Raw genomic sequence first — 19618 nt, forward strand, 5'->3', positions numbered from 1 at the left:
ATCAACTTGTAATTAATTGACTTGATGGAGAATGTAATTTAATTAAGCAAGCATTTCGATGTGACTCCGCCGCCATATCCTTGTTGTTGCCATGGCCAATTTGCTTGGTTTCCATCTACATCTACATCTATATACTGCTCATTCCGCCCCCTCTTATGGGTATGTCTGTGTGTTTATCTGACTGGGTCTTTTGCCATGGCAGCCAATTAGTCTTATGGCATTTGAGCTCCCACACGGCGTATGCGTAACGTGAGATTATTAATGCAAATCGGGTTTGCATTGACAGCCCCAAGTTTTGACAGCTTTGTAAGGATTGACAAGGACAAAGTCCTGTAGTTCTGGATATATATGTGCAGGATATGAAGTGGCTAGTGAAAGCGTAATTGGGTAGATTGTTAAAATGATTTAATAAGCATTTTACAACACTGGCATCTCTATATCGGAAGTATTTTTTTAAATAAATATGTCGTGTTGTATATTATTTAATTGTAACGATTGACAAGGACAAAGTCCTGTAGTCCTGGATATATATGTGCAGGATATGAAGTGGCTAGTGAAAGCGTAATTGAGTAGATTGTTAAAATGATTTAATAAGCATTTTACAACACTGGCATCTCTATATCACAAGTATATTTTTAAATAAATATGTCGTGTTGTATATTATTTAATTGTAAGGATTGACAAGGACAAAGTCCTGTAGTCCTGGATATATATGTGCAGGATATGAAGTGGCTAGTGAAAGCGTAATTGGGTAGATTGTTAAAATGATTTAATAAGCATTTTACAACACTGGCATCTCTATATCACTAGTATTTTTTGCAAATAAATAAGTCATGATGTATATTATTTAATACTTGTTACTATTACTCCCTTGAGTATAATGTCCCCGATAACTTAATCGTTAAACAATCTATTGCAGATTTAAATTTATGCAGTGATTACCAATAATATTTTCCTAAGAAGGAACCAAGAATTATAATTTAACTAGAATTGAGTTCTGAATGAACTTAAGTTGTTTAAACTCTAAGCTGTCAACTGCAAATGCAGATAACAAACGACTTAGGCGGTTTTTCAAATTATCCTGCTTGGGACAGAAACCGCAAAGGGTTTATAGGCCCATTTGCCCGATTCTTAGCAAAATGCTCGTTTTGATTAATTTAGCGCCTCTTAAAGAGCAAACACGCTGGTAATCATGTGGGTGTGTTTGTACATAAATTTTGTTGTTGCTCTTAATTGGCTGACAGCAGTTGGGCCCCGGGCATGTCCTTGCTGCAAAGTTAATTTATTCTAATTAGTCAATAAATCTCAATTTATTTCACAATCAGGCTACTCTGTGTGTGAGTGTGTGCACTCGAGTGTGAGTTTGCTTTTGCTTTAAGGCATTTCTGGCTTCCATGCAAATTGTAAATTTGTCCTGCTTTTCACCTCCCCTCTCCACCCTGGAAAATGTCCCCTCTCCTTCACAAAATCACATGTTCGGGCAGCTGCTGCAAGTGCAACAAAATACAATTCGGCATAATAATTACTGAGGCATTAACCAGCATCACACCTTGCTTCCTCTTGTTATGCGCTTCAATTAAATTACGATATATTGCATGGCTCCCGGGGAGATTTTAGCTGGGTAAATAAATAGCGGATTAAACTAATGCAAACAGCAGGATCGAAAAGTGCATATTTTTATCAAAGTGTTCGTTTTATGAATTTAATTTAGCTTGTTATTATTTCTCCGACCACAGCTACAGTTCGCATCAGAGCTTTAAAACCCAATTAGAGTTAATTTTAAAGGTCTGTAATCATTTTTTTTTTGATAGTTGTCAATCCAATTATAATTATACATGTTAACTTTAAAGCTTTAGAATATATTGCAACATATTTAATTACAACATATTTAATTTCAATAACATAATTTCTGTTTGTTCAAATTTTTTGTAAGACACTGTATCTATCGAAAATAAAACCATATATTATTTGTATTTTTCGTTGTGGATTTCCGCGCGCAAATTAGGCAAATTAAATAATATAAGCATACGCACAGAGGCAGACAATCGAATATTTATGGGTAAATATGCGCATTAAATGGGAATTTAGAGCGAGAGGTTTTAAAAAGTATTTAATTTAATTAAATGGCCACAATTGCGATTGTGCTTTTTGAGCTAGCTTTGACCAGCAAAATATTGTCACATTAAATAAACCAAATAATCCTTCTAAAACATGCTGTTCGTTGGTGTTTCAAATGCTAAGCACTGAGGGAAAAACAACATAAATCATAGTTTAAACATTTGTGGAAGTAGGGAATCATTGAGAATTTCAAGAATACTTACTTAATATTTTATTCTTTTTGAATAAAATATTTGTAGCATCTTTAATCTAAGTATTTTATGAGACTCATTATGGTTCTAAAAGTGTCCTTTAATGTTTTATTGCAAAAATCGCATTAATGCGATTTCTTCATTCGGCGACACAAAAAAAATATCTTCTTAGGACATATTTTATATATAATTTCGCTTTGAGCTATAATTTTTTTGAGTAATATATCATAAAAAAGGCAATCCAAATGAAATGACAAAGGAATCTATTATGAATATCGGCATACAAGTTCGCGATTATCTAAGTTCTAGATATTTCTTATTTACACAGTCTGGCTTTACAAACGCCCTTTCTTGTCTTATATATTTTTTTTAAATTTAATCATATATATATTTTTAAAAAATAATATAGTCCTACCTGAGTTTCGGTGACCATCAGCAGCTTGGCCATGTCGGTGCGCTCGCTGGAGCTGAGATACTTCTTCACCTCGAACTGCTTCTCCAGCTCGAAGATCTGGCGGCCCGTGAAGGTGGTGCGGGCCTTCTTCTTGCGCCGGGCATCCGTGGATCCCGAGTCGGAGTCATCCTCGGTGGTCTCCAGCGTGCTGTTGGCGTTGCTCTGCAGCTGCGGATTGGCATTTCCGCCCGGCGAGCTGTTGAGGTTGCCGGTGGCCATCAGCTTGTCCCGCATCAGACTGTCGCTGCTGCCCGTGGGACTGATGTCCGGCGGTAGAGCCACCGTTGCCGCCGCGGTGGGCGTTAACTTCTTCTTCTTGGCCGCCGGCTTACCAGAGCTCTCTGAAGAAAAACAGGGGGGAAAAAAAAACAAAAGTTAACCATATATGAGTATGCATATTTGCCTTGATCGTGTTTGCCTCACTTTTCTATCGAATCGCAGCTGTTTAACCTCAATTGGGTCTCTTGGCTGTCATTTCATAACCGCTTTTGCAATTAGCCCGTCCAAATGTAACAGCATTCGACTGGGCCAACTGCCTTTTGTTGTTATGCATTGTTCCATTCCCCGGTTATATGTGTGCTTTCTTTCTTATTTCTGGTTGCCTCTCTTTTCAATATGCATTTGCTGTTTGTCATTTGCCATAAGCTTTGGCTTTTGTTTTCGATTTCGTACTCTTGGATTAAGTGGGTTGTTAGTCTTGAAGAGCAACTCGATTGAGAAAATAAATATACCCTCTAATTCTAAGAAAACATTTCGGGAACCTCTTTTCTTATATGGTTGTTTGATATAACTTGATCTTTAAACAACAAAATTCAAGTGTATTTACTATACCCTGGCATTCTCAGAATAAATTTAAAAAACCTCTGTATTTACTTTTTTACTTTTTCTTACAAAATCAATATGTGTTTCCCAGTTTGGTTATATTCTTTAAGTTAAGGATCTATACGAATATAAAAATTTTGAAGTGTATTTAATAGCTAAAAATGAATTTTGAAATATTTTAGATTAATCCAAAAGAAATTAAAATTATGGAAGGATAAAGTAAAAACCTTAATATTTATACCAGATAGATGTTTTAAATGGGTTTCACCCTAGTAAATAGATTCCAGGGGATTCTACCCCTAATATTTACTATAATCTATGTATACCTGCCAGATGTTTTTGATAGTTTTTGACCTAGTGCATTCTTCGCAGGGCATTCATTGGGCCCTTTCATTGGCCAATGGCCGACTTGTAATATCGGGCGAAAACAAGTGTTAACTGTGCCATAAGTGCCATATGCTTCGTTTCGCGGCTTTTGGACCTGACGGGGCCAAAACGTGTCTGGCATGAGTCGAGCGCTGGCTGGACAACTTCAATTACCAATGCATAATTGAAATCTAATTGACAGTTAAATGCAAAACGCTCGATATCGCAGTGTGCTGTGTCGTTTGTCGCATTGCTAATACGCCGCGTGGGCCCCGGCGGCCTCATATGCATGACACTGTGATTAATTAGGGGGGCGGTTGTGACACCAATGCCATTGTCGTTGTATTCCCGCTGTCGCCATTGGCAATTGGCAATTTTCACCATCGAACACAGCCCCCCCCAGAGAAATGGGAGACGATGTTAGTGGAGTGTAAAGGGCGCCCCAATGGCGCGAAATCAATAAAACTAAATGGCAAAACAAAAGCGGAAAAACAACAAGCTGGCCAAGCGTTAAAAGCCCGCAACTTGTGCAATTAGAGCAACAACAATAAAAACTTTGCACAAATGTTTGCTTATATTGGCTGCTACCCCTGTAGCTCGGTGGCTCGGTGGCTCGGTAGCTCTTAACGCCAATTGGCAATTGCCATGTCATTTTCATTAGGCCCAGTCGTCGCCGGGCATTTAAATGTCGTTATGCCAAGCTACCCACTTGAAAGAAAAAAAACACAAAAATCTATATGTATTAGGCTTCAACTTGGTGCCCAAACTCCACTCGATTTGACGGCAGTTCCATTTATGGCAGCTGCAAACAAGTAATTAAGCGAAAATTAACCGATGACTATGTCAAACAATCGGATGTCTGGAAGTTCGTCATTCAATCGTTTCGTTTTTGCTGTTGTTTTTGCCCAAGTCTGGTACGTGATTTTAATAACAATAAAAGCGGAACACACACACACAACATTGAGCAATTAACGCGCCAAGCGAACAGCGGCAGCAAAATTATTCAAATTGTGTTCTCAACTTTGCTTATTTTGCCCACCGATTGCCATTTTGTATGGGTTTCATTGTTGCCGTGGCAATTGCTAATTGCATTTTCGTTTATTTTCGTCCCATTCCGCTGGCCTCTCTCGAATTAAATCATTTTAATGCAGCCAAAGCGAATGCATATTCAAATTGGCAACCATTTTCAATTCGCATATAAAATAAAATGAAATATAAAAATAACAAAGCAACGAGCCAAAAGTGCATCTAATTAAATTTTGCACATTTTGTTGACCAATTACACTTTCAATAGTTTATTAATTATCGAAACAGAATGTGGTGAATATATAAGCAAACAATGGGTTTGCTATACAATTTTTGGCACGTTTTGATTGATTTACCAAGAGATTTCGGTCAGATATATCAAATAGAAGTGCAGAGGAAAATATAAGAAAATAAGGGATCATTAGAAATCTTTTAATAACAATTTCATATTTTTGGGAATAGATTTCATAATAATATTTGTTACTCAGAATATGTTTTTATGAGCTTCAATAAAATCTTTCTTGAAACTTCCCAACTGTAATCATGCTGTAAATGGCATATAAAATTCATAGAAAATTGAGTGGCTGACAGACGAGCCGAAACCTAACTGGAGTGTGGTAAATTCTAATGACCTGGCCATTAGCCTAACCGAAAAAATTGTGGAAGATGCGGCGAGCGGGCCAAGAAGATACCGATGGGCATCATTTAAGTTGGCAAAACACGCATACGCCGCGTTGCCCGCCGCACGCTTCGCTGAAGCGTGTTGAGAGCTCGGCGCTCCGCTCAATTGGCAGCCTCGTCGAGCGTTGCCACATGGCGTACACATCCTACCTATGCGAGGCGCCAATTCGCAAGGGATGGGAAAGAGATCAGTTCAGAAATAGAAGCACTCTCAAAAACATTACCAAAATATATACACTGTCAACTGTTAACTTGCTTATATGAACCGCAAATAATTGTCTAATTTCAAGAATAAGTTGTTCTTAAAACTGTACTGCTTTGAATAAATACCTATGCCAGGCGCCAATACGCAAGGGATGGGAAAGAGATCAGTTCAGAAATAGAAGCACTCTCAAAAATATTACCAAAATATATACACTGTCAACTGTTTACTTGCTTATATGAACCGCAAATAATTATCTAATTTCAAGAATAAGTTGTTCTTAATATTGTACTGCTTTGAATAAATACCTATGCCATGCGCCAACAAGCCAGAGATGGGAAAAATATCGCTTCAGAAATAGAACCCCTCTCAATAATATTACCAAATATATACACTGTCAACTGTTAACTTGCTTATATGAACCGCAAATAATTATCTAATTTCAAGAATAAATTGTTCTTAAAACTGTACTGCTTTGAATAAATACCCATGCCAGAAGCAAAGACGCAAGAGATGGGATGGAGATCGGTTTAGAAATAAAAACCCTCTTAATAATATTACAAAAATTTTTACGCTGTTAACTGTTACTTGCTTATCAACTTTGAAGAATAAGTTGTTCTTGAAATTTTTCTACTTTGAATACAAAAATACCTTACCTAACCTTACATTTGTTTTCATTCTTATAATATATTGTTAACAATTTTTTTTTCCTGCCTTTTGAAATGAAATTAAAATATTTTTAATTCCCCCCATATAATATATATTTTTTTTCAGTGCTTTAGTAATGCCCAATGCTTACCCTTCTTGGTGGATGACTTGCCGAGGATTTGGCTCTGTTTGGTGGCCGGCATGGGTGAGTTGTTGCTGTCGCGGGACTTTTTGGCCACACACAGATTGAGCGGCTGATCGAGCGGAGTGGCTGCTGCTGCTACTGCTGCAACAGTTGCTGCGGTGACAGTTGCTGCTGCTGCTGCGGCAGATGTTGCTCCTGCCAGGGCGCCGCTGTCCTCCTCGCTGGCCTCGCTCATCGAAATGGAGGAGCTCCTCATGGGCTGCTGATCCTGATAGGGTTTCAGTATGCTGTTCGGTGACTTGGCCGGACCATGGTGATCGAAGGCTCCCTCCGAGCGATCCTTCTTCACCAAGGATATGCCCAGGATGTCGGCGATGGAGTGGGGAGTTGGGCGGGGCGGTAGGCGATCGTACACATGGGCATGCCAATTGGTGGGCGGACCAGGTGTGGTGGTGATTGCAGGTGTGCTGGCTGAACGCCGTTGTTGTTGTGGCTGTTGAAGGTTATGTTGCTGCTGCGAATGTTGCTGCTGCTGCTGGGGATGCACTGAACTTGGCCGGGGAGCCACAACCGCCTCCAGTTGCTTCTGCAGGAACGTGGTGGGCGGACTATCCGAGATCGGGCTGGCCAAATTGTTGTTGTCGCGCACGCGCAACATATTCACCAGCTTCTCCTTGCTGCTGCCTATTGGACTGACCATGGTCATGGAGGTGGGCGGAATGGTCAGGGGACTGCTGTAATTATAGCCATTACAGGCCATCTTGAACAGATCGGATGGGGACTGCTGATGTTGCTGCTGCTGCTGATGGTGTTGCAGGTGGTGATGATGCTGCTGCTGTTGCTGTTGTTGATCCTTTACAATACCATAATTATGCCCCAGGGCACCGCTAGCCATTTCCGCTTCAGTTTCGCGTTCAGTTTCGGGCATCATTTAGGCCACGCTGCCTGTTGGTACGAAAAAAAAAAGAACACAGAAAATAAAGTTAGCACAGAAAAATTGAGATAAAGTGGGAAAGGAACTTAGATTAGCCCGAACAGCTGCACATTTGTCGTCAACTTGTTAATGGTTTGCCTGCCAACTGGCGCCTGGTAATGTAATTTGTGCCCGCCCTCGACGTGAAGGCCAAAAGGCTTCGTTTACAGTAGACTCCGTCCCCCACTTAACCTCCCCCCCAACTGAGACCCAAAAGTAATGCAATAAAATACAGCGTCAGTCCGTTGCCACTTGCTGCCTGTGCAGCAATTTGCACGGCAAAAAATATAATTGAGCTTGTAAGATCAATTTAGAAATGAAAAAAACTGTGATAATTGCACTTCAATTATGTATTATTGTGTAATTTAGCTTTAGCTAAAAACTTCATTAATGATAATTATACGAAAACAGAGCTGCAGATATGTCATGACATATCATATAAAAAAGTTATTAAATTTAATTTGATTTAGTGATCTAGGTGTAATTAGCACATATTTGTCAGATCCGTAAAAAGCGAAATTGTTTTAATTGTGATTAATAAAGTGATAAGTGCTTGGAAAGATTGTAGGCCAACCTTAGTTGTTAGATTTAATATAAAATTGAATGGTCAATCAACATATTAAATCAACCTCATTTTTAAACAACTCCCTTATGTTATTGATTGAGCCTAGATCAGCAGTTTTTTTCTCAGTGCAGTTCAACTTATTTAACCCTCCGGCGGGCCTTGGCTTCGGCTTCGCCTGAATTGGGTTGAGGCAAGTTGGGTGGGTCAGGCGTAGCCTATTTCCTGGCGCACTGCGTTGTGATTTGCATAACAAAATGTTGCACAATCATTGCGAAAGAGGGAGAGAGTGCGAGCGAGACGGATGGCAGATAGAGCGAGAGGAAGGATCTAACTAGGCGGCACATACGTTTTCAAGTGCTGAATTCAGGGGGAGGGTAAAGTGGGCGGTGGGCGGTGGGGCGGTGTCGCACAGCCTTGTACATTTGTCATTGTGAGCGTGCGTTTGTGTTTGCGAGTGCTTGCTGAAAATTTATGGCACAACATTTGAGTGTGACACAATTTAACTTAATTCGTTAAGTCAAAAGCGTGTGAAATGTACAAGGGAAATTATTATTTTTTAAATTGGAGCAGTATGGAAACGGCATATAAATTTATTAAAGTGCTTATTAAATTTAAATAAATTTATAGAACTTAAGACCTTTATTTGGTAATTGGTTTCAGTGAGTTTAAACAAGCTAATGTGAGTAATTTTTTATGAATGCATGGTGTTTTTAGAAGTTTAATAATCACTTAAGTCTGTGGCTTTTGAAATGTATATTTAACGCTGCGGTTCTTAGATGATTAAAGTCTTAATAAAACAATTATAAATGTATATAATTGCTTTGGTATTTCTATTTTTCAAAGATGATTAAGACATGTCTAAAATTCCAACGACACTTATTTTCTTTTTTAATGTAAGTCAAATAATATAAGAGTCAATATATACCAATAGTTAAGAAATCCCAAAAATTCCTTAAGTAATTTGAAAATTAGTTTGTAATCCTTACAATTTGTGTGCAGTTTAATGCAACACAAATATTTGCAGTAGAATGAATTAAAATTCACTTGGCTAAAATGTGTGTAAACAATCTGCACTTAATTTGTTGGCATTTTCAATGCATCGTTATGCGTTGTAACAACTCATTTCTGGCATTCCCAAAAGCAATTTAAATTAATACAAAGTGCACACTCACCCCGACACTCACACACACACACACACACACACACACTGGGCAGACAGCCACCCAACAGCCACCCACTTTCCGCAGTCGCCGTCGACGGCGCAGCTGGCGTCGCAGTCCGAATGTCAGATTCTAGCAGCGCGCTCAATAAAATGATGCGTGCTTAAATGTTTTTTATTGCCGCTCGGCAGCAACAACAACAACAAAGGGAGACACGAAGAAATTTGCCACTCACACAGATACACCCCACCCACCCACACAGCCTTGGCCAAATTCTCTCTCAACATGCGCCACAGAGAGAGAGTTCCCAAATGTTGCCAGCAACATGTTGCCAAGGCGCCTGGCAAAATCACTTAAAGAGAAATAAAATAAATGGCAAACAGCAACAACAAAACGCAAAGCCAATTCAAAGCGATGATGGTGGGTGGTGGGGTGGGTGGTTAGAGTTGGATAGAGAGAGTGGGGGGGGGGGGGGTGTCAGGAATGTGTTGCTGGCTGATTTGGGGGACATATTCAAGCAGCGGAAGCAGCGCAGGCAAGCGGAAGAAGTTATTTCAATTGCCTTGCCTTCCAGCCCCGAACGCCGAAAGAGAGAGAGAGAGAAAAAAGAGATGGCTAAAGAGGCCCTGCACTGAGAAAAAAATATAGAATTTATAAATCAATCTTTCTTTCACTAAAATAAATCTAAAAATAATTTTGGGACCATTACAAAAATATTAGAGATAGTATTCCAGTCTTGAATTTAAAAATGGTATTGTTAATAAGGTTTAAGTTTTCAACAATTATATTTAGTGATTTTAAAGATTGTTGAACATGATAAAATTTATAAGCAAATTTGAAATATTAATTTATATATATTACAGTAGAAGTTTTAAAAAAATTCTTCAACCAAGTTCTCTTATAATTCTGAACTGAGGTTGTACATAACTATGTTTATGCTATGAATTTCATGCATTCTCCAACACATAAAATTATAATAGCCCCTGTTTATACAACGCAGACAAATTCATGAAATGATATTATTAAAGCTGTAAAATTTTTTGAATTTGATATAGAGCTCTATAGAGTAGTGGGCTATGAAGTAGGCTGTGCCTTAGCATTTCGTAAATTGGGACTGAATTCATAGTCAACTTTCGAATGTTATCGAATTCATGAATTTGCTCATTCATGAATTAGGCATAGTATAAACACAGTAATAGATAGCAAGTAATTCAGTATCATGTTTTTTTTATTTCGAGCTGAAATATTAATTTAAACCAATTTGTTCTTGAATTTCCAAGACCAATTCTTTTCCGTGTACCTTCCGAAAAGAGTGCCCTGCCCTGTGGCACGTTCAGTAGCTTAGTGTGTGTATTAGTTACCTGGCACGCTTCTGTTAGGGCCTTCAATGCCCCCTACCACTGATAAGCCCCCGTTCCCATTCCCATCCCCATCCCCAGCCCCTCAATCGTGCGCTCTGTGGCAGGACCCAAGTGTCGAGTGCCAGGACGAGGGCTAATGGCATTTAAGTTTTGTTAGCTGGACTTGCCACCACGCTGCCATGGCACATGTGTCAAGTCAGGAGCGGTGGATATGTGGATGCGAATGTGGGTGGGAATGTGTGACAGAGAATATATTGGATGGAATGTTAAAGATGGCTACAACAGCTAAACTGTATGTCGTGGAAGAGCCATTGTAATCCCAACACTTAAGTGCCCAAACAAATCTCTTTAAACCTAATCGTTGCGGTCATTTGTATGCTTGACTTGTTAGGATGTACTACTAGAAATGTGATAGATCTTAAATAACTTAAAAATATATTCCAAAATTCTTAAATGCCTCTAAAACAACTGTATTCTTGGTAAACAAAAGAGAGTTACAAGCTCAAAGAGCTTCACCGGTTCTATAAGTCTTTAAATAACTTTTCAGATTTCACAGATACTAACCCCCTTTCTGAGAATTCGCTCCTGATTGCCTTGTGTCGCATCTGAACGTAAATTACGTTCATCGGAAAGTCTACATTTTTGGTCATTTGGGCAACTTTTTGCCAGCCATATTTGGCCTCGAGCCTTGGGAGATGGTTTTTGGTCCTGTCCATCCAACCATCCGTCTGTCTTTCTCTGGCTTGCCAGCATTTTGTCTATTTTATTTCATTTTCATTTTATTGCATTGACAACAACGCAGTACAAAATTCCACAGGAGGGTCAGAGGACACGAGGGGATGGGTCAGAGGGCAGGACATGTATGGGGGGTGGACTTTTTGCTTGTGTCGTTTTGTTGGAATTTTAACAAGCCACTCTCGAATCATCATCATCAGGGTCTGCTTCATTTGGCCCACGGCAGCTTTCGTCAGAGTCTCTTGGTCGTCCTCAACCGATTTCCCCCTGTTCACTAAAAAAAAAAATTGATTTTGAAGAGGAAAAAGAGAGAAAAGGACTTCCTTACTTCGTTATAATAAACATCATAATTAGAACTCATAAAATGATTGCAAAGATTTAACAGGTGGCTTACAAAAATTAGTCAATTAAAATATATATTTATGTTTATTACTTTATTCTAACAATCTAAAAAATATAAAACCAAAAAATATAGTCATAAAACTTAATATTTATGATGCTCAGTTAGGATCCTTTATGAAAAAGAATTATAAGTTTTAATAAACTTTTACATGGACAGCCTTTAAAATGTATGTAATCAATCTTCAAGAAGTACGAACCTAAATAAAGTTTTACTTTCACTTAAATTGTGTATGTCTTTAAGACAGATTCTTTAAAATGTTCCTTTTTTATCTCAAGTGTCATTGTGGACTCCCCTTCTCTTTCTCCAGCTCGTTCCGTCCTTGTTCATGTTCGTCATCGTCTTTGCTTTTCAGCTTTTGGCTGGCTTTTCTTCGTCTCTGGGCCGTGTGTTAGTTTTGACGTTAACTGTGCGGCTGACTCTGTCCGCCCCCTTTTTTGTATCTTCACGCCCGTACCGCCCAGCTTCCGCCCCCTTTTCCAACCCATCACCCCCCACCACCCCCTCTACGTTCCGCCTTGTCAGCATAATTTAATGTGCTATTCTGTACTGTATTTCTGCGAGAGTGTGTGGGTGCTGTCAACCTGGCAGCTAAAGTGTGTAATTCGTCATTCATATTTACCCCCACAAAACGACCCACCACCACCCCAACCCCCCTGCATTCCCGTAAACTTTGGCTTGTGCGTCATCATTTGCTGCCTTGTAAACCTTATAAATTACCGGTTTTTATGGCCCGCCTTTAGGCAAATAACCATATGAACATTCGGATCTGGGCAATAAAATATGGGATCTAAATTAGCAGGCAAACTTGGCAGACATTTAAGTTAATTAAGGTTGAAGGAAACCTTAGAAATCTCTATTGGAATCAATAAAATTTCCTTTAATGAAGAATACTTCTATGGAAAATAATTAGGCTTTCATATTGTGTTGTTTTGATTTTAATTAGTGTACTTTAATGTTTGATATTTAAAAAAAAACTAGTATAAGCCTAATGTGAGTTCTTTTCAAAAGCTGTTTCAATCAACGCCCAAAGTATATTCCTTTTTGACCCAGGGGATTCCTTGCGGCGGAGGCCTTTAATATGCCGCTAATTGATTTTTATGAGGTGTTCTAATGAATGTCCTGGGCGGACCATAATTGCCATGGCAAAAATGAACCCAGAAAACACACATACCGTCATCCCAAGCGCCGGGCGGATCGCATAGTTCGCTGGGAAAGTCTCTGAATATTTCATAAAGTTATGCGCTCGCTAATTAAATTGCCGCGACACACAGACACATGGCCCTCGGTGTGGATATGATGGCAGGCACTCACCATTGACAGTCGCGGGCAGGTGGAGAGCACCACCCATCGCCCACCTGTGCTAAGCAATTTTAAATGAATTTACATTAACCGTTGCCGTGCTAGCGCAATTCCTTGGAAATTTGTTCGTGTTTCGTGTGCCTTAATTGTTTTAATTTTCTAGGGATACTCACATGTGCACAATCCTTTGCTAGTTTTAGGTTTTTTTTTTCGTTGAAAACTTTTTTCCTGGCAAGGGCAAAACAAGTTAATAGAACACACACACACAAACTCGACTCGCACAAATTAAAATGAAATAAACTTTTACTTTTTCACTCCAAATTGGGTTAGCACTTTGACCGAGAGTCAGACGGGCCAACAATTGAATCAGAGTCTAAAGTTAAAGTCGCACAAAACTTGACAACTCGTACGAAGGCAAACGGTTGGAATACTAAGAGCAGGGTTTGATTACTCTATGCCAATAATATTCTCTATATATATATTTATCTATCAAACGATTATTGTTGTCAGCTATTTTGTGGGATTTTCCAGCTCCGTTTGCCCAGCCAACTTCGATTCGAATTACTTTATTCCATATTCTGCGATAGAAGGGTAGTGCAGCCAACATGGCTGCATAAATAAATCATAAAATGCTGAAAACGATTGTCGGGAAAAGTGAGTGAGTGTGTGAAAAGTGGCAATTGTGAACTTTTCTTTCGGGGTGGCCGATTTCGATCCGAGCAATTGCAACGAGAGTTGCAATTTAGGGAATGTTTTATTCAGGTGTTTTCGGTTTGTTGTGGACTGGCTGTGTTTTCCCACACGGGTGAAAATAACTAGTTATGACTGTCAAATTGGATCAGCAAACTGGCTACTGAATTTGTTATTATATTTTCATAGCAACGATTTTAGACGACGATATGTAGGATTTTAGTGTTTATAAATTGCACTCGATGGAAAGTGTTTTCATTTATTAAATTAAATATACGGGATGATTATGGGTTATGTTAGAACTAAAAAAAAAAAGAAGTACTTATAGAACTTGTTGAACAAATAATTTACTTTTATTGTAAAGTTTCTATCTAAGTAATTGTTTTTCACCGTTTTGCAACACTACCCCTAAATAATTTCGCTGAAATCGTGTACCCATTCTTCAAAAGTAAACCACTTAAGTAAGAGCTAATAAAATAAATGCCGCCAAATGGCAAAGGATAATGGTCACACACACCCAACTCAAGGTGAATCACAGTCCCTCGTCGGTTAACATTACAGAGTTACTTCTGCGGGGAAATTCCTACACATATCCTGCCCCCAGGCCCTGCCACACCCACGGAAACCCAAGGTAAATGGCTGCCATTCTGCGGAGCCAAATCTGCAGGGCACACAAACATTACGTAGCTATTTTGAGCGTAGCATTTAAGCTCTTCAATCTACAATTCCCCCGGCGAAGTCTTAAACTTTTGCACTGCTTTCGGTGCTGTTTCTGCTTCTGTTTCCGTTGCTGCCACTGGCTGCTGCTGCTGCTGCTGCTGTTGTTGATGTTATATTTATTTATTTTTATTGACAGCATTATATTTTATTTATTATATTGAATTCATGTCATTGTGCTGCCACGACCAGTTCAGTTCTGCTCGGTTCAGTCGGGCCAAGTTAAGTTTGGGGCCAGTTTGTGGAGCGGATCAGGGAGCCCCAACTGCCAGTGGCACGTTCTCAGCGGGCTGGGATGTGTGTTTGTGCCATTATTGTCAAGTCAGCATATAAAGCAGCCAGCGAAGGGTGGGCCAAGTCCCAAATACACACACAGCCACTGCAGAAAAATCTATCCATCAGGGTTTCGGATTTCCTGGGGTTCCACTTGAAATTGTTATTATACAAAGGCTAACTTCTTGAGTGTCGGATTAATGCTTTGGTAGATGTTTTCTCAGTTTAGTGTTCTTGACTCTTAAAATAATACAAAATGCTAACAAGGGCTTGGAAATAATTACCTTGTTTTAGTAAAAACTATTTTTTTTAGTTGATTATTTGAAGCCATTTTTCGTCTCTGCTAATCTAACCTTCTCTTTGGAAATCTTTAATTTAGTAGTTTAAATGTGTTCCAAAAATAATAAGCAATATAAGCAGAAAGATTAATAACGTAATTATAATTTCATGTTATAGATTTAATATACTTTTTCGGATTATTATTTTTTTATGAGTTTTTTTTATGTTTTTTTCTAGTGTACCCATTCGTAGTTGGAACGGAAATCGTTATATAAATCAAAGACAGATTATAAATGCTGCGCAATTTTCAAGTTATTTTTGCTAGATGCGTCTGCGAGGGTTGTTTTGCTGACGCCTTTTTAGGGGTAACTGAAAAGGTTAGACGCAGTGAAGTCTGCGCTGAGTGACAGCTAGATGTGGACAACTGTTGAGTGGATACCAACCCACTGGGTGGTTGTGGGTGATTGGGCGGTGCTCATTAGCGCGGAAGGGAGCAATTGAAACGACACGAAATGAGTGAAAATGTCAGCTAATTATGTTTGCATTTTGGCCATATAGAACTGCCTGTGAGCCGGAAGTGCCGGCAGGCTCATTTCCGTTCGAAATGTTTCCTGTCATAATTCGCCCTCGCTGGCGTTTCACATTTTTTTCCCCCATCTATTCCCATCCCTTTCAATTTCCACATCGATTTTCGGCTGGAAGTGCTCCAAGAATAAGTCAAAACTTTGGGGCAATTTGCCTTTAAAGCTTTTTCGCCAAGGGTCCTTGAGTTTTGGGGGAAAGAAATGTTGGTTGAGGAGGGGAGCGAAAGGCGCTTGTCATGGCTTATTTCACTTGAACTTTGGGTCAGCAAAGTTGGCGTGCTCAAGCTTTATTTTTTAATTTGCTGCGGCATTTTATTCGCTAAACGTTTTCGTTTTTTTTTTGCAGTTTTTTGGCCCGGCCATTAGCCACTCCTTTGTCCACAAAAAAAAAGAAGAAAAAAGTAAGGGGAAAGAGAACTCGCCGCAATTAACTAACTGCCTATGATTGATGATCTTTTAAATGGGCGCGCGACAATGGCCCCCACTTCTCATTACTGCCATTATTATAATTCCCTTTTGAATCCGCCACAAGTAGGCCCAGTGCCCCATCCGTTGGCCATATCGCAAAGTGGGTCAAAGGTCGCCGAACCCGACTAATTGCCCTCCAATTGGACCACATGTTGGATTGGCTCCGATTGGATTGTATTGCTAGTTGGCTCTTAATTGTCAAACGAACGCATACGAATGGAATGTTTTAAATTAATGCATTATTTCCCATGTGCCATCGATTATTTACATTGCAGTTACAGTTCATCCATCAGTTTGTCAATCAATCAACGGAGTGGCACATGAAGTATGCAAAAACTTTTAACAAACAACTTCATGAAATATGAAAAGTTTTCACATCATTTCACTTGAACGGAAAATATTTTATCCAAATTTTTGAGAAATTACCTAATGGGGTTTTATGATAAATAACAACTTAGCAATTGAATTTTTAGGAAATATTTTAGAATTGGTTGAACCGTTTAGACTTGTATTTGTTGCCTTGAATCCTATTTATATCAACTTTTCACATTTTAAATTCACGAAACATATTATTATTTGAACGGAAAATATTCTATCCATACTTTTAGAGTTGCTTTACTTAAATAACATTAACTAACAAAAATTTTATATAAATGTTTCATAATAGGATGAATCGTCTTGACTTGTACTTATTGTACTCCATCCTATTTGGAAAAACTTTTCAGATTTTAGATTCACTAAACTTTTTCGAACCGAGTTGTTTGAAATGCAAACAGCGAATGAACTAAATGTGTAGGCTTTAAATTGGAGGTTTCCCAATCGACGCGTAGTATTGGATCACAGTATTGGATTTACTCGAGAGATAGAACCCTTCAAGCAGGGTTCAAAACAACATGGGAAACATTAATCTTAGACCTAATGATAAGGCCATTCCTGGGAAGAAAAAAAAGTACTAAAATAATGAGTAAGGGTATTATTCAATACCTTTTTCCGAAAAAGTGCGCATTGTGGAATTAATTCTGTGGCTGCGCAGTATTAAGTGAGTGGAAATATTCTGCTGAGATTGGCCATTATCTTTTCTGGCCACTGCGTAATATGATAACTCTTCTGTCACCCAATATTTGGCATCTCTTTGCGGGGCGATCTCATCCCTGCCCGGTGAAATATGAGTCAATTATACTTCCGTACGCATAAATTAATGATTAATTGCAAAATAAATTGACTTGCGTCACTTAATTACGTAGCGCAAGCGACACTGGAGAAAGCTGATAGTGAAGGGGGAGCGCAGTTGTCACGCCCCGTGCAAAAGCCTGTCAGTCGTCCGCCTGTCAACGCACTCGCACATTTACACTTGGGAAAATATTAATGGGGGATTTCGATATCTAAGGAAGATAATACGAAGCTCAAAACCACCCTAATTCCATAGTTATAAATGCGTAGACAAGATAAGTGGAATGCTATAATTTAGTATAATTAAGGATCTTGGCATTTCTAAATAATACGATTAAGGTACTAAAGATTACATGTGTTACAAACAATATATTAAAATTATTATGTTCTAACCAGAACAAATATATATGTAAGTTTTGGTTGAATAGCCACATATTCTTTAGGAAAATATTGTAGTTTAATTATTGTCCTTAAGGATAATAAGTAACTTTGTTTTATGAATTCATTCATTCATTCATATTATCAATCTAGGTTAGATTAATCTATATATATAATCAATATGTTATTTTAGAACTTCAATTTTTCCAGGACCTGGTACCCCATTTTTTCTAGTGTGCACCAAGAGAGCCAAACACATGCACAGAACGGCAATTTCTGCTGTTGACATTCACAGTCAAACATGCTTAATTAATGCCAGCAACGTTGCCATCAGTCGCCGGATCCCCTCGCACATTTCTCGACATTTCCCAGTAAACGAGAGCCGGCGCAGTATGACAACATTAATGCGAACATTAACAAAAACTGCTGGCGCTGCCTACTGTGTTCCCAGTTCCCCAATCCCCGATTCCCGATCCCTGCGCCCAAGGCCCGTCTCCCAGATCCCAACTACCAAAAATAAACACTCGCAGGCATCATCATCATAATAATGATACATGGCCAAGTCGAAGTCGGAGCTCTCGAGTGAGTGGCCCGATGGCACTCGACGCTCGTCTGGCAGTTAGCTCCGCTCCTTGATGAGCAGTTTCCGATGATGGTGCGTTCCCCAGCCATTCCAAATCCAATTCAGACTTTTCTTCATTGTCTGGCAAGATTCCCATAATTAAGCACAATCGAACACAGTGGTTTGAGGTGCCATTATTATTATTTTTATACCCAAGGAAATAAATATTTTCTTTTTTAACATATATGTAAAAGCTAATATAACGTTAATATTAACGATAATAATATTTTATCCTTCAACTACAAGGGTACTGGTTTAAATGTATAAGAAAATTCTATTATATTTGTATAATTTTATTAATAAATATATTTTTTGGGATAATAATAAAACCCTCAAAACGTTCGTGGATATTTCTCTTTTTCATATAATCTTAAAATATATATAATCTAAATATGGAAATTTAGAACTTTAATATGAAGGCCATTTAAGATCCCTTTTGTAAAACCTTTTCCTTAATGAACCCAATTAACCCTTGGGTTCCAATGTTCCCGGGACAGCCTGCCTCTGCACAAAAATCAATAAAAACCTTTGCCGAAATGGCTTTCGCACCATTCCAGTTTATCCGATTTCGCTCGCAGGACGGGATTGGGTGGAGGATTGGAACTGGGGGACTGGCGAGCAATTAACGCTGAATTGATACGCACAGCTCGGAAGGCATTGAACCTTCTTCTTCTCCTTCAGCCCCCCATTTAAGCGTTGGCATTAAGACGTAATTAAAACAACGCCAAATGGGAGCAGAGGAGCCCGGGCTCCGAGCCCCGGACCTCGTTTTCCAGGCAGGCGGGGCAACAAGGAGTCAAAAGATTATTTGTATTTAATTTCAAGTACGCGCTGCCAGGAAGCCACTGCTTTTGCACTGCTCAGAGACAGTTTTACTTGGCTCGCTGTACATAAAACTCAATTATAATTAAGCATTTAAGTGGAAATAAGCGAAGCTGGAGCAAATGAAGCGAGCTCCGCTCGAAGAGAACTCCAGCATGAGGCGATGACAAGGATGCCACCGATCCCACCCATTTTTATTAGTGGTAGCCAGCGGCAGCACCCTAATTGCTAAGGGCGCCACTCAAAGTTTCGGCAGGATAAGGATGGTAACTCGAGCATGAGGCGCTATTTAATTATCGTTCATCGCTCATCGCTGGCCATTTGTTCGGGGATGTTTTATTAGGCGGCACACTGGGAAAATAAAATTTCAGTAAATTCTTTAAGGCGGGAGTTGAATATTAAACAAGCTGAATCCTCAAAACTGAACTTATACGGTCTCATCTTAAAATTATAATATAAAACTCCA

General features: G+C 39.1%; 1 protein-coding gene across 2 annotated transcripts in view; it reads right to left on the reverse strand.

Moving 5' to 3' along the window:
- Positions 1–19618, reverse strand: part of LOC119549314 (homeobox protein abdominal-B) — a 42991-nt gene that overhangs the window by 11037 nt on the left and 12336 nt on the right. Inside the window, exons 1-3 of one of the 2 annotated variants that reach the window (XM_037857300.1) lie at positions 13323–13427; positions 6660–7598; positions 2725–3104 (exon numbers count right to left, since the gene is read on the reverse strand). In XM_037857300.1, coding sequence (XP_037713228.1) covers positions 2725–3104; positions 6660–7584 — 1305 coding nt within the window. In that variant the 5' untranslated portion in view covers positions 7585–7598; positions 13323–13427. Of the gene's footprint in view, positions 1–2724; positions 3105–6659; positions 7599–13322; positions 13428–19618 lie in introns of those variants that run through there. The other variant, XM_037857292.1, reaches the window with a different exon arrangement.

The sequence above is a fragment of the Drosophila subpulchrella genome, chromosome 3R (assembly GCF_014743375.2).
Source record: "Drosophila subpulchrella strain 33 F10 #4 breed RU33 chromosome 3R, RU_Dsub_v1.1 Primary Assembly, whole genome shotgun sequence".
NCBI classification, from domain to species: domain Eukaryota; kingdom Metazoa; phylum Arthropoda; class Insecta; order Diptera; family Drosophilidae; genus Drosophila; species Drosophila subpulchrella.